The 23,703-nt window shown below is 29.3% G+C and overlaps 1 protein-coding gene across 2 annotated transcripts in view; it reads right to left on the bottom strand.

Moving 5' to 3' along the window:
* The window catches only part of LOC132933372 (uncharacterized), a 78,099-nt gene that overhangs the window by 11,128 nt on the left and 43,268 nt on the right, over window positions 1-23,703 (bottom strand). For both annotated transcript variants that reach the window (XM_060999668.1, XM_060999669.1), the window contains 3 exons: window positions 22,390-22,540; window positions 17,303-17,445; window positions 15,413-15,565 (listed from right to left, as the gene is read on the bottom strand). In XM_060999668.1, coding sequence (XP_060855651.1) covers window positions 15,413-15,565; window positions 17,303-17,445; window positions 22,390-22,540 — 447 coding nt within the window. The remainder of the gene's footprint in view (window positions 1-15,412; window positions 15,566-17,302; window positions 17,446-22,389; window positions 22,541-23,703) is intronic.

The following is a 23,703-nucleotide window of genomic DNA, read 5'->3' as shown; positions in this document are numbered from 1 at the left end:
TTAGAATAATATGAATGATAATAACAATTAGTATAATATTAGAATTTATTATTGATTTTTTTTAGTACATATTTAGGTAAATTTTAGGGCATAACTGCATATTATATATTTAATATGTTTTTAGGAAAACTAATGAATACTTATGTTTTGATTTATATTGTGCATGGCCTTAATTGTGCCTTAATAATTAAAATTAAAACTAATAAATATCGGCCCTACTATACTAGATAGTTGATGATATAAGTAATATCTGTTCATTATTATTTACGTCATTGATCATTGGCCTATCGGTGGTATTTTATCGTTTTGTCGTTCTACAACTTTTACTATAAAGTCCACCTTATTGGAAAAAAAGTCGGTGAAATAATCAGTTGAATGCTTGAAAACATAGAAAGCTTATATGCTTTTAAGCTCCTGTTAAGAACACCTATTATTTTACACTGGTGAAAAATTCAAAGCTCAAAAACTTATCATAATATTATATCCATAACAATTACTAACGTGTAAATCGTAATTCGTATTCAAATTTTCAAAATGGTACGTGTTTTAAAATGTAAACGTGACTGGCAGTAACTAATGCTTGGATCGTTTTAAATTTAATTAATTAATAATAAAATGATCAAAGGGTGAATTGTCGAGCATGCCCAGCCCCATTTTTCCATTTAATTATAACTCATTTATTCGATTTCTGATTTTTAGAATTTTTGAGTTCGCGTGAATTCCTGATGATGCCTGATATTTTTTTGTACTACTTAAGAATATAAACCTCTTATTTTTCAAAAGAAAAACCTTATTATTTACTTAAATTTATTTAGCGCATGATTTTCATGAACATTTTGATGTATCTAATTTTAACAAGTATACATTTTCTGAGCTATTAAAATGTATACACTAATAATCCTGAAATATCGTTTTATATAAATATAAACTTTAATTATATTATCGAACCGCCATTGAAACCGTGAGTTATATTATTGACTCATAAATAGTAGACAATATAACAAAATATATTTCTACCTCCTCTCCCTTGGTTATTGTAAATCCCGGTACAAATTATATCATATATTATGTTAACCCCATAAGCGCAAATAGGGGGGGGTCTAGGGGTGCTTAGCCCCCCTAAGAATTGCTATAGCCCCCCCAAAAACAAATGATTTTACTATATGATACACATTATAAATTACAATGTAATTTCGAAAGAAATATCACTTTTCGCGCGTAACGAATGATTTGAAAAATGATAATCGAATTTCGATTAATGCTTTGAGAACCACGTGATCACGCTAATCTAAAGAATAGTTGGTGGGAAATGTGCAGCACTGATGTCTGATAAGAAACGGTCGGCAGACCTTCACATACTATATTATATCTCAATATCTCATGCACAACGCACACTCATGACACATGGTTTTAATTCTTAACGTTTTGGTTTGATTGTTTATTTTTTTCGTTGATCGATATTTATATTTTCCATAATAAATTCATCGTTAAATATCCACTTGATCGTCCGTTGAGAATATACAATATCACCTACTTAAGATTTACTATGTCCCAAAACCGGTTTAGCAATTTAGGCATACTTGAAATTGAAAAAGATATTGTTGTTGACGTGGAAGAGATTCTAAATACTTTTAGTAAAACCGAAAGGAGAATTAAATTATTGTAATGAGAATTACTATAAGAATAATAAAAAAAATTGATGTCAAAAAAATACCAATGTGTTAAAGATGATTATGTGAATTTTAATTTAGATGGTATATAATATATATATATGTACCTACCTATATATGTTTATGTTTATTTGTAGTTCATGTGCAGCAAGGTAAATTTTTTTAGTGGTTTTGTAATAATTTAAAAGCATCATAAGAGTATTCAGTATCCTGAACTGAGCTACGGCTTCAGCCCCCCCAGATTTCAAACCCTATTTGCGCCTATGGTTAACCCATATGACAGTATGAGTGATTGCAGGACAAAAAAAGGGAATAATGTGCACACAAAAATGAATAAAAAATATGTTTTAAATAATGTTCAAATAAAAACTTAACGATATTCGACAAATACGAAAAGCTGAAAAATTGTAAATCGTCGCTGCAATAATATATGTGGTGAAAATGCATTTTGGACGAGTAATAATATTGTTTTCCCACGCGTAGGTAACTGCGATAAGGTAAACCCGTACGCGAAATAACGTCACTGAATACTAGTTCGAAACGTCAAATAAAAAGTGACAAAGACAAACAAAACCACTTTTCTTTGTGCACACAGACATGCTAAGTATGATGTGTACCTATATATATATATATATATATATATAGAAAGAGAGAGAGGCGATCGCTGCCAAGTTGACGTGGGTGGTTGTTGCCTCGAACATCGAAAAACTAAAAGAAAATTTTTTCGTTCACGTATTATAACAATATGTTATTATTATTATTATATTGCCATACCTTTTTTATTATAAGGTACTAAGGTACCTACCTATTATTATTATTATTGTTGTTAGCATTATGTTAAACATAAATTTAATTAGAAAAACAATATTTTAAATGACGGAATGTTGCCCCGCACAGACATTATATGCATATTTTTAACAGCCCTTACATGCAGGTACCCAGTGGCGTATCCGAGGGGGGTGCTGGGGTTATGATTACATGAATTTAACTTTAAATAGGAATATTAATTTTTATTATCATTTTTTTTTATATTAAATATTAATATCAAAGTTATAGTTTGTATGAATAATATTTATAACAGGGCTTCAAATCGATTTCAAAATAGATTTTAAATATCGATAAAAATCTTATAAGAAATCAAAAGTGATATCAAAACCAAATACTTCTTTTAATGATATTCCACATGTATATTGAAATCGAAAAAAAAATTTAATCAACAATTTATAGCTAATTAAAAATTGTTTTATAATTTTTATATTAAGTATTGGTAATTTTGAATTTAGAAAAAAATTATTCAAGTTTAAAATTCAATAACAACCAATAGGTCTATAATGTTGTTTATAATATGTAAGTAATAATAAATAACTAATATTTCGTTTTCTTAGGACTTTTACGCAGCCATGCATAAGACGACAGATTTATCGTAGTTAGAAATCAAAATTAATATCGTAAAAATATAAAATTAATATTTTAAACCGAAAAAAAAAATTGTATAAAATCTAATTAAAAATCATTATAAAATTAATTAGATGTCGCGCAATAACATAAAAGTTATAAAACTATAAAATCAATGTATTATTTTAAATTTGAATAAAAAAAAAACAAATATTGATGAATGAAATTGAATTTAAAATCAACATTTTTCATTTTGATTCCAATATTTGATTTATAATTCACACCCTTCTTACAAAAATCCTAGTTACGCCACTGCTAATACCCACTAATTTCGTCGTGAACTTGGAAAGTATACAGCTCCTACGGCAACGGATTCTTGCGGCGCACATTTCAAACAAGGGCTCAGCCATTACCATGAACGTGCCTTTAGCCTTTGTAAATATTATTTCTTGATGAAAAACGGTGGTTGAGTAGAATTTATTATCAAAGCGTGCAGTCACAATGAAAAATTGTTCAAAGCATACCTTTACTTTAGAGAGAGAGAGAGAGAGAGAAAGGAAGAAAATGTTCAGGATTGTACAATAATTATTAATGTCGAAACCTCGCAAATAATTTTTGATATTTACATTTAAAAAAATGTATATAAAAACACACAATTGGAAAATATCTTTTGATATCATTTCTTCTGCACTTGTTACGAGTACAATTATTATAATTTTTTTTTGCTTTCTCAGTTTTTTTTTAAATGTTACTGTAAACCAATCATTTTCCAATCATGTTGAAAAAAAAAAACTCAATTGTTTGGGGGAGTAAAATAAAATCATCACTACCAACCTACGGAACGAACGACATCCCGCAGGAATATATTTTGTTTGTTTTTAATTACAACGAAATATGTAAACATATTATTATAACCTAAAATGTCACGATTTTCGTCGAAGCTTTAATAATATTTTTCCTCGGGCGCTGTACGAGAGAGGGAATACGACCGACCTAGAAATCAATAAATTACGTCTGCAAAGTACGTCGTAAGCACTTGATGAAAATGTCCAATCGATAGAATGGATGGCGCTTGAAACTTTTGGAGTGTTCCACTTAGCGTACTTGAAAAAATGAAAACAGACTGACTGGAAATAAACCACACGCGGTAATAACAATATAAAAATATATACATGCACACTCTGCAATCATTATACAGAGCATTTCAAAAATAATGCACCGATTCACCCGAACCAGCATCGGCGGGGTGTATGACAGAAACGCCAAAGGTGCAAAAACGACATATCATTTGCACCAAAATTAATATTTTTTATGAATAGTTATTTAAAAACGTCGATTTTATAAAAAATTGTTAATAAATATAATAGACATTAATAATAAACTACAGTTATAAAATTATAATTTTAATAAATCTGTTGATTATTCGATTATTTGATATTCGATCTTATAAAAAATTGTCAAAATATAACCTATCTAGAATTTTGGCGTTTTCGTACGATATAACTTATTTTTTCTCATCTCATTTTGGCGCTTATGTTTTCCATCGCATCGGCGGAACAGAGAATTAATTATCTCTCGCATACAGCCCCGGCCACCCAGGGGTGGGGTGGCCGGTCTGAAAATGGGAATTTTCCAGACGGCCTGCGGTCATTTTCAATTAGATTGATTTATTTTCAAAACGAGCAAATGCATAAACATTTTGTTTGTAACTTTGAAAACTATGAAATGTTGGTAGGTACTATAATATTATTATTGCGACCATTAATTGTGTTACATTTCGATAGTGCCGTACGAGTATGAGAATGTGTCGGATATAGTTGTATCGAATCGCTTTTCGTTTTTACCTATAATAACCCTCGATAGGGAGGGGGTGGTTTCGACTGCGATCCAGCAGAACTAATATAGCTAAGAAATAGTTTGATGTTGTGACGCGTTGTCGCCGTGCCCCTTGAAAATAATAATTGTATGTCTGTGGAACGGCGACGAACAATAATTGGCTGACTGGCTATTTGAATAGGTAATCACAAATAATACGTCATGTATTATATATTACATAATAACATATTGTGTCATTGGTCCCATTTGTCATTATTGTTGTTGACATGAATACAGTATCCGTAATAAACCCGAACAAATGTTTGCATGCAGAGTGACGTAGTTAAGTTTCCCGCTATACCAGTTTTCCCGGAAGTCGAATTTTCCCCGGGCGCCATTGCCATACCATTACCATTATTCACCAATGTCCTTTGCTATATTCTTGAAAAATCGTGTTTGCACGTTTTACAATATTTTGCACGAAACCTGTGCCTAATATCTAATGAATAATACCTGATATTACGTCAGTTGGTTATAAACTATACATACTACGATAATATCATTATTTTAATCGTATTATAATATATTACCTGCATCAGGCACACACAATAGTTATAACTAGGGCAGTGAAGTTATTGCATTAAAAAACTCACTAAATTGATTGCATTATTGCATTAAAATATATTAAAAATTGCATCAAAAAAATGTAAGTATAATCAATAAGATCACACATATAAATAAATAATAATAATAAAAATTAAATATGAATATTGCTTACATTATCCCATTACACAACAAATGATTTGTTTAAGTTTTCTTAGCGACCTTAATACGATAGTCGCTCTATAGAAATATTAATAAAATAATAAGTTTTACAACAAATATAGAAATTTGTTCACTGCTACCTTTACTTGCTTTTATTTTATATATTTAGTTATATAATCTTATATGTAAACAAAAATTATGAAAAATAGTTAAAATTGCAGTAAAATTAAAAAAATTGATAAAATTGCATTTATTGCAGTATAATTTTTTTTTGTTTGAATTAAGCGTTCAACAAAACATATTTTAATCTCACTCAGCAATAAATATAAGCGTTTACAAAAAACACGCAAATGCAACAACTTCACTGCCCTAGTTATTACTTATTATATTGTATGTAAGTTACGACTGAAAACCGTATTCTCCAGCGATTGCAACTGTATTTTGCGCGTTCTATAACCTATAGCGACAGTATAAATCCGAATCAAGCGCCATTAGCGCCCAATAATTCCAACAACGTTTTTATTTACCAGGTTAAATTTGTAAAGGTTCACGATATATCTTTTATTATTTTTCTCTACCATTTTTCAACAAATCTTTACAGTCATTGAAAATCGATGCATTATTTTTGAAACGTCCTGTATAAAACCAATATGTACCACTTCACTTCACTCGAAATCTAAAGTGTTTATATTATGCGTATATGAATCGTCACATTTATTTTGCTGTTGAAAGATTAAAATAAAAAAAGAGGGTAAGTGAATGGCACTCTGCTGTACGGTAGGTTACAAGCGGGTCACTGGATTGTATTAAATTTGAATTCAATGATATCATATAGGTAATTGTATACGAAAAACGATTTTGAGCGGAGACGGTTTGTCGGTCTGGATATGTTATATTTTAATTATAGCCTTGTAAGTTGAATTAATATTATAAATTACAACGAAATAACTAAAATCGTTATTTTTATTTTTATTCGTTGCTATGGCGATAGACAAAGCGTTGGAAATTAAAATCCCGTTTTTAGCGGTTTTTTGCAATTTGTCGGTGGTTTTAAGGGCAAGGGTTTGTATAGAGTATTCGGATGCCGAAATACTATGAAAAAAAATTAAAAACTTTTCGACCTTAAGTTTGATAGGAAGTGTATAAAAAAAAGTTTATAAAATAAATATCAACTGCAAAAATAAATATTGATTTTTATTTATAAAATTTGGGGTGCAAACATGGGTGGGACATCCAGCGAACACAAAATATTTTAGTATATAGGTATGTTCGAGTGGACGATACTGGTTATATGGTTTATTTTTAAGCAGCGCGATGGTAATTCCCAGAAAACCCGGGTTTGATAAGGTGTCACATCTGCTTCTAGAGGCAACCAAATTTTTTTCGAGATAATTTTCATTGTACTATTTCCAGCGTATGCAAATTTGAAAGCATTAAATTTAATCAAACTGTAATTATAAATTGTTATTAATATTTAATGTAACAGTGTGAAAGTTTAACTCTTCAAATTATGAAGGTTTGATAAAATGATTCTAATAATATTGGCTATTGCTATGTTTAAATTAATTTTGAAATTTGTGATATATGAAGGCACATTTATCTACATATCGGGTAGATAGTTATAATGTGCAAGTTTATAAATTTTAAATTTTTTTACTGCTAGGAGCTTTTAAAAAAAAATTTGCCCGGCATCCGAAAATCTGTATCCGGTCCTGCTTATTACATTACATGATAATAATATAATCGCGTCAGACGTTCCTTTGATATTATGTCGATTTTGACAAATACAATATTATAAATTACAGGTACGGCATGACAGGATCGTCGAGGTAAATAATATAATTTATTATTATTATATTAGAGCGAAGCGTAATAATAGTAACTTTTACGATGGTTTACTATTCGTGTGATTCGTGAATGTTCCTAACCTGGGATTCAGATCTCAGTTACCTAATGCAATACCAGATATACCTAACGGTGTAACAGTATTAGACCTGACAAATTAAATTGTTTTAGATATATTATATATTTTTATTTTTTATATCATTTATAAACCATTTGCGCTACACATGTGTCGGATGACATTTTTTATTTTTATTTTTATTTTTTAAACAAGACATTTGAAATCTGTAATAATTTTTTTGAAAAAATTCAAAATAACCAATTTGTAAATCTGTTTTTTAAAAAAAAATCCTTTTTAAGTTGTGTAGTTAATTTTCTGCAGTTTTTTGATACCTCATTATTTTTGTTAAGTAGGTTAACTTTAAGTAAATCAACTTTGATCCAGTTGTAAAAAAACATGTTAAATTCAAAAGAAATAAACTTTTTTTAAATATTTTCATATTTTTAAAAATAGGGACCCACCTACTTATTAAAATCTACATATTTCTAAAAAATAATTACATTCAAATTAATTTTTTACTTCAAAAAATAAATAAGAAATTTAAAAAATGCATAAACAATAAATCACACGACTTAGACAGATGTTATTACAGTAAAAAGTTTTCTAAGAAACAGATTTACAAATTGGCTATTTAGAAATTTTCAAAATAAATTTTTTATTTTCAGTATTAAAATTTAAAAATACAAAATATTATATACATATACGTGTAAGCCGCGAGTCAGTAAATTTGTATGTAGAAAGAACAAAATCAAAAAATTATAATAATATTGATTAGAACAAAAGTTATTTCGTTTGTCAGGCCTTCCTGTTACGCCCTGTTTAATATTATTTCAGATAATCGCAAACACTATTTGAAACGAAAAACCAACAGATTTATTAATATAATATATTATATTATTGTAGGTGTAACAAGTTTTCGTCGCCGATAAGCATGACAATTTTCTTTGCACGGTATTATTATTATAATAACGGTATTATGTCATGGATGTTGAAGCTCGTCGGCTATAACCTGCACGCGTGCCCAGTAATCACGTTATTATTATTCAAATTATCGTACTTTCAGTCAGCTGCTACCACATGTTGATCCATAATAATATAGAAATAAAATGTTAGTATAATAATAGTATTATGCTGATGATCTCGGAATAAATACCAGTTCAAACGAACTAGACATAGATATAACAATATTTTATTTGAATAAAATTTTTGTTATTTTTTACTATCATATTTTTGATGTTTTAGATTCTGACATTATATACAACGACGCTTGTGTTGTTTTTTTTTATACTTTATTTTTTTGTTTTGTTTCCGTGTGCACTGTGCAGTCTTATTCGTCACCTCTTAGAGTAGTGAAAATAATTCAATCTACAACTTTGACGGTGATTATGGGTTACTAATTCGATTCAGATCGTACTTTAGTGAGTCAAAAGTAAAAATTCAATAGTAAGTAGTAAGTACTTAACGAAGTAGCCGGAAATACAAAAAAAAAACGCAGAAAACCGAAATATAGTGTAATAAATTATTGTCTTAAAGTCTTACTTTTTTTTCTTACTGTACATAACTCAAAAATGGATAACCGTGGGTACAGATAATTTAAATGTTCAACAAATTTTTATATTAGCATTCCCTATACTCAATTTAATTTTCAAAAGATTCGGTCTCTTTTTAAGCTACTTACCTAAATTGACTTTTGAAATGTTCTACGTTTTTTTAGTTTTTTTTTTTTTTGATATGTGTATGATAATTGATAATACATTTTGGCTGCATGTAAGAAAGCTTGAAAATATAATACAATGTCTTTGTAACTAAAGTGGTGACAACAAGTTTATAGGTAGGTCCGTTTAAAGAACTAATTTTGACAACTGAATAGTAAAATAATAACTTTTCCTCTAACAGTTTTAGTTAATTATGAAAATATTAATCGTATTGATTTGCGACTTTTTGCCGTTTTTTATAAGCTTATAGCTGATACTATTATTAATTTATACACACAAAATTAAATGGGCAGCAGACTAATAATTTATTGTTAGCTATTTAGAACAATGGACTAATTTACACCGTTCTACCTTCTACGTACGGTATGATGGTGTTTACATAATATGACTATATAGGGCTCAAAAGTTGTGTGCATTTGCGCGTTTTTTTTTTTTTTGTTTGGGTTATTAAATTTGTAAGCTTGAAACTGTTTTCACGACCTTGCGAAAAAAAATATTAAAAGTTTATAATACCTATTTTTGGTTACCTATTTAATGATTTTGTAATTTTAAGACTATATTTTACGATATTTTAGAGCATAATATTTAAAGGAACGATGATCGATGAAAATTTGGAAATAAAAAAAAATAAATACACTAAACCTAGGTAATGTAACTTTATTTTGAGTTTTCCCTTGCCATTATTGTATTAAAAATTCCGAAAATCAGATTGACGAAAAAATAGGATGAGCATGCTTAGTGAATCACCCTGTATACGCAATGTGATCACGAACTTTATAAGTTGTAGGTAGGTACCTACGTAGTATCGTGATTCATGAGGAGGTTTTCAACAAACATTTTTTTCCTTATATCGATCCAAGTAATTATTATTTAATAGGGTAGAAATATCCTCTATTCGCAGTTAAATTTTAATTGACCTATATAAAACAAACCGTATAATGATGTACCTGCTATAGGCATTATCAACTACGTGACAACACATAAATTACGGCCATTACGTATAATTTATGTACCCACCCGAATTATGTAAATTGATATGAATATTTTTAATAAGGCTATTTCCCGAGGAAAATTTTACAACCTTTACTAGACACATTTTTCATTACATTTTTTTTTTTACAGTTTTTTATTTTAAATAATAATATCTATGTGTATCCATAACACATTATTCATGGTAATACGCAGTTTTTTACTTTTTAGTGATATCGATCGGTACCGAAGCATTTATTAGGTGTGCCTACAGAGTGATTCACCCATCATGCTCACTCCGTTTTTTCCTTTTATAATAAATTCGTTCAAATTCTGGGTTTTGGAATTTTTAAATAACATACTCGTATTATATAGGTATTCGAATACCATAATATTTTCAAATTTTCAAATAATTTTTTGTACCTAATTGTTACCTTCTGTTTTTTTTTCAAATGAGATCTACGTTTTTTTACTGTAAATTATTTAGTGGATATTTTTTTTTAATGTTGATGAGATACCTTATTTAAAATGCAAACAAGTAGTTATTTTCAATTGCCTATCAACACTTATACTCTAAGGATAATTAAAGTCATTAAAAAGGGTTTTACAATATATTAATATAAATGTAATATAATATTGGATCTAGTATTTATTATACTTGGGTCATTTTTACAAATTGAGAATGTTGATGGATTAATCATTAAATTTTTCAAATCGTCATAGCCACAAATATTCCATACTCATTATTGTTATCCTTATACCTAGTATACAACGTTTAACTTTAGTTCATTAAATTGAAAATATGGTCTTTAAAGCAGTATATTATTTAAAAATTCAAAAAAAAAAATTTTTGAATAACTGCATTATTGATATAAAAAAGGGAGATGAGCATGTTTAGTGAATCGTTCTGTTTATTATATTTTTTTTTCCATTACTTTATGATGGGTCATTTTTACATACAATACTGTAAGCGCTTGCAAAATAAATCATAAAACAGACTGTACCGAAAACGGTTTATTTTCTATTTAGCATTGAAGATTTTCAAAATATAATACATTTTTTATCGTATAAACTAGAGATTTTCAAACTTACGTTCCGCGTACCACTCGACTAAATGTACCACATGACTAAAAATAGAACTTTCAAAAATGCCGATACATATTATTTTACAATAATAATATTTAAAAATAATTATTTAGGTTCACTTAACAGTACATTATATTTAGTAGGTAGTACCTATAGTACACAAAATATAACACAATATTAGATATGTTACAAAAACATAAGTAAAAAAAAAAACCTGTTGAACAATTGTCCGTACCACGAGGCTTTTCGCGTACCACCTTCTGCAGTCGTCTGCGTACAACCCGTGGTACGCGTGCCGCAGTCTGAGAACCACTGGTAAAAACTACAAATTAGAGACATATTTTGTAGTAGGTACATACAAAAAATATGTACAATATAGATTTTCAACTTATCTTTTAATTATTTTCTCGAAGAAAATCTCCCTAAAGATATACGAAAAAATCTCTCGAAATTATAAATTATAAATTCCAAAACACAAATTTTGAACAGCTGTCGTGTTGGGGAATAAAAAGGGGTGAGCGTGCTCGGCGAATCGACTTGTATATAATTATACTATACAGGCTTAAACACCGTGAGAGACACAGTGCGAGTGTGTGTGTGTGTGTGTGTGTGTGTGTGTGTGTGTGTGTGTGTGTGTGTGTGTGTGTGTGTGTGTGTGTGTGTGTGTGTGTGTGTCGGTTTATTCTTGGCTATTTCCATTCACGCACAGTTCATTCGATACAAAACCAACAGAATAATATATAATATTGCACGGCTCGCACACAAACGGGCGAGACGCCGCGAAGTCAATACAATTAGGTCAGCTGGAAGCTCACACGTTTATTATATTATATTTTATTTCGTCCAGCGTATAACATAATACCGTTTATAATATTACGTGTGTGCTAAAGTATAGGTATAATATTAAATATCACTGGTTGTTTTGTAGTTGACGTCATACTACGTAACGCACAGACATTATAGCATTGTGTTATGACGGTGATATTATCGTGCAGGCACTCTAGTGGCCAGCTGTAGTCAATTTGCACCGAAATTCGCCAAAAATGTATTGTACGACATGACGTGTATAATTCGCACAGACATTTTTGAAATGCGTTTATGCGCGTACCTAATTCGCACCAAAATTCAAATCGATTGTTCTTTCGATAGTGCCCAAGGGCAACCACCATAGGGTAATTTTCAGGGGGAGGGAGGGCAAAATCAAACTAGATTCCAAAACCTATTTATAGCATACATAATGTATAGATTCCTATACTAGGTTGGTATTTCTTGAAAATTATAAGCAAAAGTCCATGATGTCCATTATGAAATAAGTGTATGCGAGTTCAATGCATATAATATAATAATATTCACATTTATACAATAGTTATTTTATTAATATTTACAGACATGCTCCCAATCCTGATATACCTAGTGGCTGGAAATAGTTTTAATTTAAGGTATGCAGTTATATACCTACAGTAAATTCATTAGAATACTATATTCTTGAATATCAAATAAATTTTCTAATAATATCAACTGATATATTTTTCTTTTTACATACGACCTGCATAAAATAAATTTATACCGAATGTTTATTATGCCTCGTATATTACAAATTTATACTACCGTATAATATAAACTCACATCTCTATCTATGTCACTAATCTATTCACACCGTTCTACGCGGTACCTACACTGACCTAATAACAATAATATCTATATGAAAAACATGCGTATATAATATTATAATAATTAATAATATAGTAAATATATCAAAAATTGATGAAATATGTAATACTCTGTAATAACCCGATTAAGACGGATTGGATGTCAAATTTTGTAATGATTACCAGCGGATAGGGCGATGATAAGGCGGCAGATAGTTAGAAATCCAGAAAAATTATTGTTTCCATTCGAACGTATCGACGAAATAATTGTATTGCCTGGTGTACTAGTTAAAATATCCACTGGCTCTAGCCGTTTGCCCCCACCCCAAAAAATAGGTATGAAATCAATATTTGAGGCGGTAGCAAAGACCAACCCCCTGCTGAAATCCCATATTATTATATCACAATATGCCATTAACTACATAAAGCAATGATTATTATTATTATCAATTCGAGACGAAAACATCAACAACAACGAATAAAATAATAGGTAATATAATGATATACGGAAAAAAAACCAAAACGACAATATAAAAATCAATATTTTTGCGATCTATCTTTTTCCTTTATTCCATTACTGTTACTTAATAATAATATATTTGTATTATTATTAAATAATATTAAAGAATATAATTTTAGTACAAATTGTATTTAGATACTATAGTATAATCACAGAATAAAATAGTATACAATCTATTTGCCGTGTTATCAATATTATGATCTATGATAATATGACTTATGATGCTTAAAATGCTGGTAAAATTGTTGACATGCTTTTTAATATAATAATTTATTTACTATAATTAGTCTATATAGGTTAGGTTAGGCTAACCTATATCTAAGTAAATTAAACAAATATAAAAATATCAATAATATGGGGAACGGTGGGTGCTTTCACTCCCATGCACCCCCCGCACCACCCCAAAAAATCAAATCCTCCACTGGCTCTATTGTATAGTAGACGTCGAGTTTACTTCCTCGTCATTGAATAGGTCACTGATTTACTGTTAGGTACAGGATGTATTAAATTTGAATTAAAATGACGAATCGTCCTATTCGATGAAAAACGATTCCTATATATTATATATAATAGCGGAGACATTTCAGATGAACAACAATAGTTAAATATTTCTGTAACTAATTATTTCGACAAACTCGTTTTACTTATAATTATACTTCTCCTATATAATAATACGCTTTACGATTAAGACGACTTTAGACATTCTAATTTAAACAGTAAACTCTCGTTATGCCAAATCTCTGGGGGAACAGAAAAAAGTTCGAGATACCAAAAACTTCGAGTTATCGAGTTTAATTCAAAAATTTAAACTAAAAGAAATACAATATGAATATGAAAATGTATATGAATAATAAATAATACGAATGCCTTATATACATAGTTTGAATACTTAAAATACTGAAATAATTGGAATGACTGAATATATTATTTTTTCCTTAAAAATCTGTCATTAAAGTTTGCTTGATATTACTTGTTGTCCATTTCTGATGTGAAAAACTTCTGTCGTCTAAATTAAGATGATCAGCTACAAAATTCCATTTATCATCAGAAATAGTAGTTGAAAACCGGCTTTTATGAAGCAATTTATTCGAGATAACGAAAAAACGATTCATTTTATATCGAGAGCAAAACACTAATTAGTGTAATAGTAGTTTCAAGGGGAATTCAATGATGTAGTTCGAGATAATGAAAAATTTTGAGATAGCGACATTCGACATATTAAGAATCTACTGCATATAAAAAAATATATAAAAAGCCATGTCGCCCATTTATTAAAAATAAAACCCACCCACTATAGGCGACTGTGTGAATTCTAAACTACTATAGGTAATAGTCCCGCCATATGCTTAGTGTAAACAAACTTTTTCTTCGACGAAGACCGTATTTTATATCAACTAACCGGTGGCCTTGACAATTTTTTTATTAAATTTAGGGAGCTCCATGACAAAAACATTGGAGAATCCCTGGCCTAATATACTGGTTAAAATATCCATGGCCTCTAGTTTGGCACCCGCTGACTTCCCCCCCCCCCCTCACCCCTAAAAAAAAGTACGAAATCAATATTTGAGTCGGTGGCGAAAATCAATCCCTGCAATCCTATCATAATACTGCACAAAACAATAAATTATTATTATTTACAAGAGACAACAACAACAACAACAACAACAACAGCGAAGTGGTATGTCTGCAGAAGACATCGGACTAGGATGGTGCCTATAGATATCTACGGTCGAACCAAACTTCGCCGTGAATAAAGGAGGTAATAGTTATAATAATATTTTATTATACCATAACTTTGCTACCATATTATAATACTATAACACAACACCCGTTTAATATTATTATACCGCGAGCATATCCGTTTCTCGTTATCGCCATGATGATAATGATTATAGTCTAAACAATATTATAATATTAATACTCACTCAACACCGCGTTTCCCGGCACCAAATCACTGGCGAAGATTTTCATTTCTCCGAATTTCGGCGGATGCGAGCGAAAACTTTCGAGCTGCACGTACGTGCTGTTTTCCATTTCTTTGAGCTTGGCCTTCAACACGTAGCTGGCCTCGACGTTCTCTGCAACACGCGAAGAACCGACCGATGTTGCGTTTAATTAATCATGAGGTAAATATTAAAACATATACAGGGTGTAACAAGATGACTTGTTAACAAGTGAAATAATACCAAACCTTTCGTTTCAATCGATAGATTTTAATTTTTTTTTTTATAAATACAATTCATCAACTCGTTCAGCTATACACACGTATAATATAACATTCTTTATTTATATTATATACTGAGACTAAAAAAAAAAATCAAAATATGATATGGCAAAATAGCCAATTTGTAAACATGGTTTTTGAAAACTTTTACATATTATACGCTTAGGTACCTATCTGATTCGAGTGGTTTGTTTTTTATGATTTTTTAAAATGGTAATTTTTTTTGAACTAACTATTATAACTCATTAATTTGAAAAGTAATATTTTTTTTTAATATAATATAATATTTAAAAATTCTCATAAAATATTTATAAAACAGTTAATACTTTTTGAATTTAAAATGTTTTTTTACGACTAGATGAACTTTACATGACAAAAATAACGAGATTTCAAAAATCATAAAAAATAAACTGCATGAATTAAATATTTTTTTTTTTACAAATTGGCTATTTTGAATTGTTCATAAAAAATGTATATCAGATTTAAATATTTTAATTTTCAGTATTAAAAAATAAAAATGAATACCTAATGTTATACTATGTACTGTGTAGCACAAGCTTCTTTAAATTATATAAAAACTAAAAAAAACTAATTAGGTACCTAACATTGCAAATATAAGTAGTGTGTTAGGGCGAGTTTCTTATAATGAGTTTGAGCGAGTACGATACAATATAAAAGATATAACTGTAAGTTTGTAAAGATTAAGAAAAAAACAATATATAAAATCTATAAGGAATCATAATATATCAATTGAAATATGGCACATGGTTTCAATTTTTGATTACACTTACACAATTTAAATATTATTATTTTGATTTTCAATTATTTCAATTTTTTATCATATACACACACACACATAAAACAATCCACTTTTAATCATAACCGTGGACGACTGAGTGTCTGAGTCTGTTAAAATGAGAGAGAAAATGGATGCAGCATCCCAGGATATTAAAAAAAGATCGTCCAAACACATTACAATGTTTCAAAATCACTCGCCCAAACGTACCGTGCTAAATTGCCCAATTGCACTTTTCAAAAATTCGCCCAAACGAACCCCCTCCCCCCTCCCATTACCCGATTAATGTAGAAATTACTTAATTCGTCAGGTGTTCCTGTTAGGTACACCCTGTATAGTGTATATCGTAGCAGCAGTGAGGCGTGCGCGTCGTAGATAATAATAATATGATAAAAAACGTAAAATCATAAAATCATATAAGTAATATAAATACGACGCAGTTGATAATAATATAATATATGCGCGGGAAAGTTTTAACAGTGTTTTACGCTGTTTGTACGTCCATGTAAAATATATATATATATAATATTAGAATATTATAATATATTATCATATACATGTTGGACTACACTTCTAAACTTTCTAGACTCGCACACGCCCCGAAGGTTGTGTGCCGTGAAGCGTATGTCAATATATGATATTATATCATATACTTAGGTACCTATATATATATATGTATTACAGGTAGTTTATGTGTATGCGAAACAGTATAATATTATCGTAACGTTCATGACGGCGGTTTTACGCGGTTTTATGCGTAAGAATATAATATATGATATCAGAATTTGACTTTACTGAATGTTATGTTGTATCGGCCGTTGGCGTTTATGGGCATACGTCCCAGATATCCTTTGAACTGATATTGACCGGAGCTTAACAAGTTTTTGAAGTTCGAGGTGAATCCCACTTCCATTTTATTTGGGTTTTGAAGTTTTGACCTGTATAACATCATCACGACATATTATTATTCAAACATACATCGTGCAAATAGTATTATACTCGTATTAATATAGGTATAGGTACTAGCTGTCGCACCCGGCGTTTCCCGTGCTAAATATTCGTTGTTCTTTTATAAATATATTTGTAAAAAAAAATTTACACACCATAATACTATATTATACAATATCTAATATCTACTAACTATAATACTAATATGACCAACAGTAACCACATGAGTTAACAAATAAATAAATATTCTTTTTTCAGGGGTTGATAAACTTACAAGCTATAAACACCCGTCGAGTCTCAAGGAATCAATTTGTATAACATTTTATTTAGAATGGTTCAGTGGTTTTTGAGATTAGAAAACTTCGAATATACCATCACAGGTGAATAACATAGGGACAAATACAAAAAAATTGTAAGTTTAAACTATTATATCCGATCAATCGCATTAAACTATATGCAATCAGAGGCAACCATTTATATAGAAAAAAAAAATACTAATTAGCTCTAATTTGCTAATATTATGCGATCAATAGTATCCATTACCTAGTATATGAAAATCCCATTGAAAAGTAACCTTTTAGTTTTTCTCGAATTTTCCAATTCTCCGAGCAATTTTTGCAACTTTTATTTCAAATTTAAATATTTATCGAAAATTTCATTTTTTCCAACACTTTTACATAATTGTATAATATACCAATCGTATATTTGTCAACTCTATAAACGTTTACAGTATGATTTTGTGACAATTTCGTTTTTCCATAAGTACGTGTACAAAATAATATCAGTCGTATTTATGGTCAATATGGTTTAGGTTAGGTTAGTATACTATTCAAGTTAACTTATACAATTAAGGTAACTCATTGAATGAGAATCTCTGGTTTATACTAAATTGTATGTTTAAGAGATGTTTGTGCAAAAGGGTTCAAGTCAAAAAACCCCATTTTACAGGAAACAGAAAAAAAATAATTAACCAATTTAAAATGAAAAATTAATGATTTTTAAATACGCATGTAATTTAAGTACATGCATTTATGTTTACAATATAATTACATGTTTTAAGTGCTTTATTCATTGTAATATTATTATAATTGTTATTGGCTTATGTGGCCATAATATGCACAATTATTATTTAACCACTTTTATATGACTTGTGACCTTTTGTACAATACACAGAGAATAGGTAACAAGTACTAATATGCCATACAAACTATGTTAATAAATTGATTGATTGGTCGTCTTTATACTTTTAGAATTTTTAAATTAGTATAGATGAGCTGCTCTAATGATACCTAATTAATTTACAAACATCTAATTATTATCGCATTAATTATTAATATTAAATAAGGAATAATGATGAACATTTTTTTTTGATTAGGTAACAAATATATATACATAGTCGCATAATTTCTTAATAATATACAGAATGTAACAGAAAGATATGACAACGAAAAAACTATACTAGTTAAACGTATGACGAAAATCATAAAAATGAAATGGTTGATGAATAACTTAAGAAATATACTTATGTCAAGAACTTCCCAAAAATAATATTTTGAAAAAAGAATGTAATTATACGTTTCAAATTAATTTACTCTACTTTATTCTTATATAATATATTATTACTATCTAACTCAGTTATTATAGCGTTTCTAATTTTCCGTTTCTCCAAGTTAATAATTATTATAATACATATAATCTTCGATTATTTAACAGAATATCGCAATAAAATACAGAATTCGTAGGAAACTAATATTAATATCTTAGCAAGTTATAATATTGTTATAAGTACAGTTTGAATGCCGCAAATCCCTTTAAATTTTATATAAGTTTATTAGGCGTCTTAAATAATTTTATTTTTAATATTATAAGATTATTAATATAATACAGAGAGCAGTGGTTTTCGTCTTTTTTTTAACACAGCACAATATTCCCTTCACAATATTTTCACGTCTCAGCATGGGACAACGTTTTATTCATCAAACACCATTTTTTAATTTTTTTTTTAGTTCATTATTTATTAATTTTCTTACACCAAATTAGATAAGCAAAATTGTACTTTTTTATAATATATGTGCCTATAGTCTATACCTACGTACATAAATTATATTGATATTTATATTGTATTATATTATATTTTTATTAAACATAATTATTCAAAAAAAATACTTTCAAAAGCTCTCGGTTAGATAATACTTCAGGCACATCAGTTGAAAATTAAAGAGATCAAAATTATATTGTTTTTACTGTTTATGTACTTTTCATTTTATTAGTAGTCACGAGTGTATCTTTGATATTTTATTAAAAGGCCACATCAGCTATTCTATAAGTCAATAAATAAATTTACATTCGAATACAGGGTGTCACTGAAAGACCTAAAAAAATGGTTCTATATATTTAAACGTACGACAAAAATTATGATAATTTTATGGATGATAAAAAGTTCAAAAAAAATAATACTTATGTAAGGAAAATCTGAAAAACAATATTTTGAAAAAAGTTATTACGTTTAAAAATATTGATACTATCAAAAAATTGTAAAAATAAACTACTTGAATTCAATAAACGTCTTTACCGTTAAAATGTGTCTAAAAATTATATTTACAAATTGGCTATTTTAAATTTATCCAAAAAAAATGTAGTTCAATTAAATTTTTTATTTTCAGTATAAAAAAAATGTTATAACTGCAGTAGGTACTTGTGGGGCAATAGCGTCTATAAACTATTAGAAAAAAAATGTGTAAATATTGAATGGAACAAAAGTTATTTAAGTTGTCAGGTATTTCTGTTACACCTCGTACATCTTCTATACCCAGCAATAAAAAATATTTAACACTCAATTCACTTATTATATAATATTACATTTACACTGCAAAATCAGTCATCATTATGCTTGACGGTAAATTCCATATGCCCATACACCTATAGTTACCTATACTTGTTATTAATTTTCCCTACATTCCGAAAACGTTAAAAATATAATATTATCATATTAATAATAATATGCTAGGCATTTTAATATATTTTTTATTTTTTTTTTTTTGATCTTAAGCCCGGCATCTACGGCCATTAGCTGTATTGGTTTTGTACGTTGTTAATGTCGGTAGAGGGGAGGAACACGTGTGTGTTGGGTTTGGCAGAATTTTTGATTGGGCACCCGTAGGTATCTGCCATGCCCGGGTGGGGGGTGGCGGCACTTGTTCTCCGGACACCGTGACTTGTCCGAAGAAAAATGCCGCCCATGGCCAAGGAATCGAGCCGGCGTCGGTTGCGTCGCAACCGACGCCTTGGACCGCTCGGCCACTCCGTCCCTCTCCAATATATTTGTACGTTAGTTTGTGGTTGAAATTATGCTTATATAAGACTTGTTTTATAATGTTTTTGGATTATAATAAATATTATGATATTGAACTTAATCGATTTAAATAACATTTTCTACATCAGTCGATTATATTATTGTAATATTGTAATTGCTTAAAATTTAAGGCACCCGGTGCTAATGTAATGTAGTCCCCATGAATACGGGAATAATGATCATATTTTGTAGAATCAACCAAATTTGATACATTTTTTTTTAAACTAATAGAGTGTAATATTCTACACGCCAAATTGAACTCCATTCTTCAATATTTTGATCTCAAACTTGATAATACTTAAGCCTTTAAAAATAAAAGAATTCAAATAAAAACAATTAGGGTTCAGCCCGTATTTTTCAGATAAAAAAAATTGTTATCAAAGTCCGACCATTCTACAAGGTTGGGAATATTTTCCTGTAAGTAATTAGATGTTATAATACTCCGCATCAACCCCCTCCCCCCATAAATAACTATCGTGCAGTAGATTAGTGAGCAATCATCATCATTGTTGAATTTGTGATAAAACAAATTTCTAATAAATTTTTATTTGCATGGTCGGTATACCTACTAACATCAATTATTGTACAATAAACACAATAACTATTTGTTTATTTAATAATATTATATTATATTGATGTATATAACTATATACTGTATATAACTATTAACTATATACCTGCACTGGCATTCCAAAAGTTAAAACAGAAATAAATTTGCGGGGGAAAAAAAATATACTATACTCGTTAAGTATAATTTTTAATAAGAACTTATTCAAATGTCAAATACGTACTCTGTACAGACTTTTTCGACTATCGATTCGAATAGTAAAAATATATATAGCGAAAGATACGCGAAACACAAGACGTACCTTTACAAGACTGATAGGAATAATAGTAACCAAAAATGTATGCATTTTACATTTTTAACTCATTATACAACTCTCTCTATCGACCATCTTGACGATTCTCCGAATTCCAATCATTCGCCTGATGCGCACTGTAAACCACGACCCCTCTTTTTCAATCTAACTGTATATTAAATTTATTTCTCCGTTTGTATCAATTTAACTGCTTCGCGCTATTTCGCTATAATATGCGTCGGGAACGCCCGGAGGGAGTAAATATTTTCTAGCGATTCGGTCTTTTCAAATACCTAACCTAATAATAAAATATAAAAATTCCATCTTAGTTAATTTATGTCCGCGTTTAAGGCCAGAATGGAGAAATATTTTGAGTAGGTGTAACTGTTGTACTCTGGTACGGACATGGGTTACTGTACGTAGGTTACTGATTCGTTAACAGTATACGAATGGACGAAAATACTATTTTTTATTTATTTTTTTTATAATTAAAACTAACACAATACTACGGTTGGGATTTCAGTTTGATTATCGTTGAACATCATGATAAATTGTGACAATCGTGATATAATGTGACGATTTATTGTTATTATTCTAATACACTAAGAAGTATTATAGGTACCTCTATAGTTACTGTTGTTTTTTGGGGGCTTATCCCGTATTGTTATAAAAATAAAAATAAAATACAAACTACATAATAATATTATCGAAAAATATCTTACCTCAGCGATAGCAATTTAACTGTTGTCAAACCTTCAGTCATCATGTTCTTAACCGAGATCTTTCCACCAATCAATCGGGCAGTGTGTTCGAAGTGTAACGGAGTGTCCAAGTGTAATGGGTCAAATTCGCGCATGCCAAATTCGTCATTTCCTGCAATCGTATTAGATAATGATGGTATTATATTATTATGTTCAACAAAACTGATTCGTATATTTTACTTCTCGTAAATTATAAATAATATAATATGCTAAAAATCTGTAACGATATAAAAACAAACATTTTTTTTTTCATTACATCGCGTGTTTACGTATACGTAAAGGAAAAATGGAAATGAAAATCTTCAGTCAACAATAACAAATAATGAACGACGAAATTTAAAAAAAAAAAAAATCGTAGTGATAAAAATCTATTGCGATTTCATCGTAGATGGATTTATGAGTTTATAACAATAAAATTGATTGCAAGACCGTCAAATGGGAGGGGATCGCCTGCGCAGTTGTTAAAATTCGATTTAATGACGATTAAATTCGATTTAAAATCGACCTATTGACCAGTGGTGTAGCCAGGAGGGTTTTGGGGGTTTAACCAACCCCCCCCCCATGGAATTTTTCCTCTGATAAATGTATTAGTTATACACGAAATATATGTGAACAAACTTGGTATAATTTTTAAATAAACCCCCCAATTTCATAATCCTGGCTACGCCACTACTACAATGATGGGTACCTACGATTATCGCTAAAGTTGGGATTTTACAGCATTTGCATATTTCTAATAAAATGCTTAAGAAATAGCAGAGTGAACTTAAAATTTGTTTCATGGTTCTGAGAACTGAAATCAAAAATTTTACTTTGCATATTTTTCATTTTGCATTTTTAGATTTTAGTGCAATTATACATCTGTACTTTGTGAGATATTTTCGCAATTATTTGATCAGTTTTTTAATCGAAATTGGTCATCTTTTGTGAAATTGCATTGACAATAAACGTGTTTTATGATTATCGTCTAATTTTAAAAGTAAATATAATATAAGTTAAGTAAATATACCGACTACGGAGACGCCGAGTGCCGACGCGACGCAATCAGCGGAGTTCATAATTAATTCGTATTATTTGGTTCTAATTAAAAACTTTTGTTATATCCGCTGATTTTGATGGGCACCCTTTTTTGTCATTTACAGCTGTGCCTATTGTCTATAACGATTGTTGAAAGCGCGCTGTATACTGTATTATTATACATTGGCGTAATTCGATTAAATTTCAGCAGGTTCAAATCTTTTATTGATCCAATAATCATAAAGACAAATTAAGCCA

Source organism: Metopolophium dirhodum, chromosome 1 (assembly GCF_019925205.1).
Source record: "Metopolophium dirhodum isolate CAU chromosome 1, ASM1992520v1, whole genome shotgun sequence".
NCBI classification, from domain to species: Eukaryota; Metazoa; Arthropoda; class Insecta; order Hemiptera; family Aphididae; genus Metopolophium; species Metopolophium dirhodum.
This window is presented reverse-complemented; position numbering and strand designations above follow the sequence as displayed.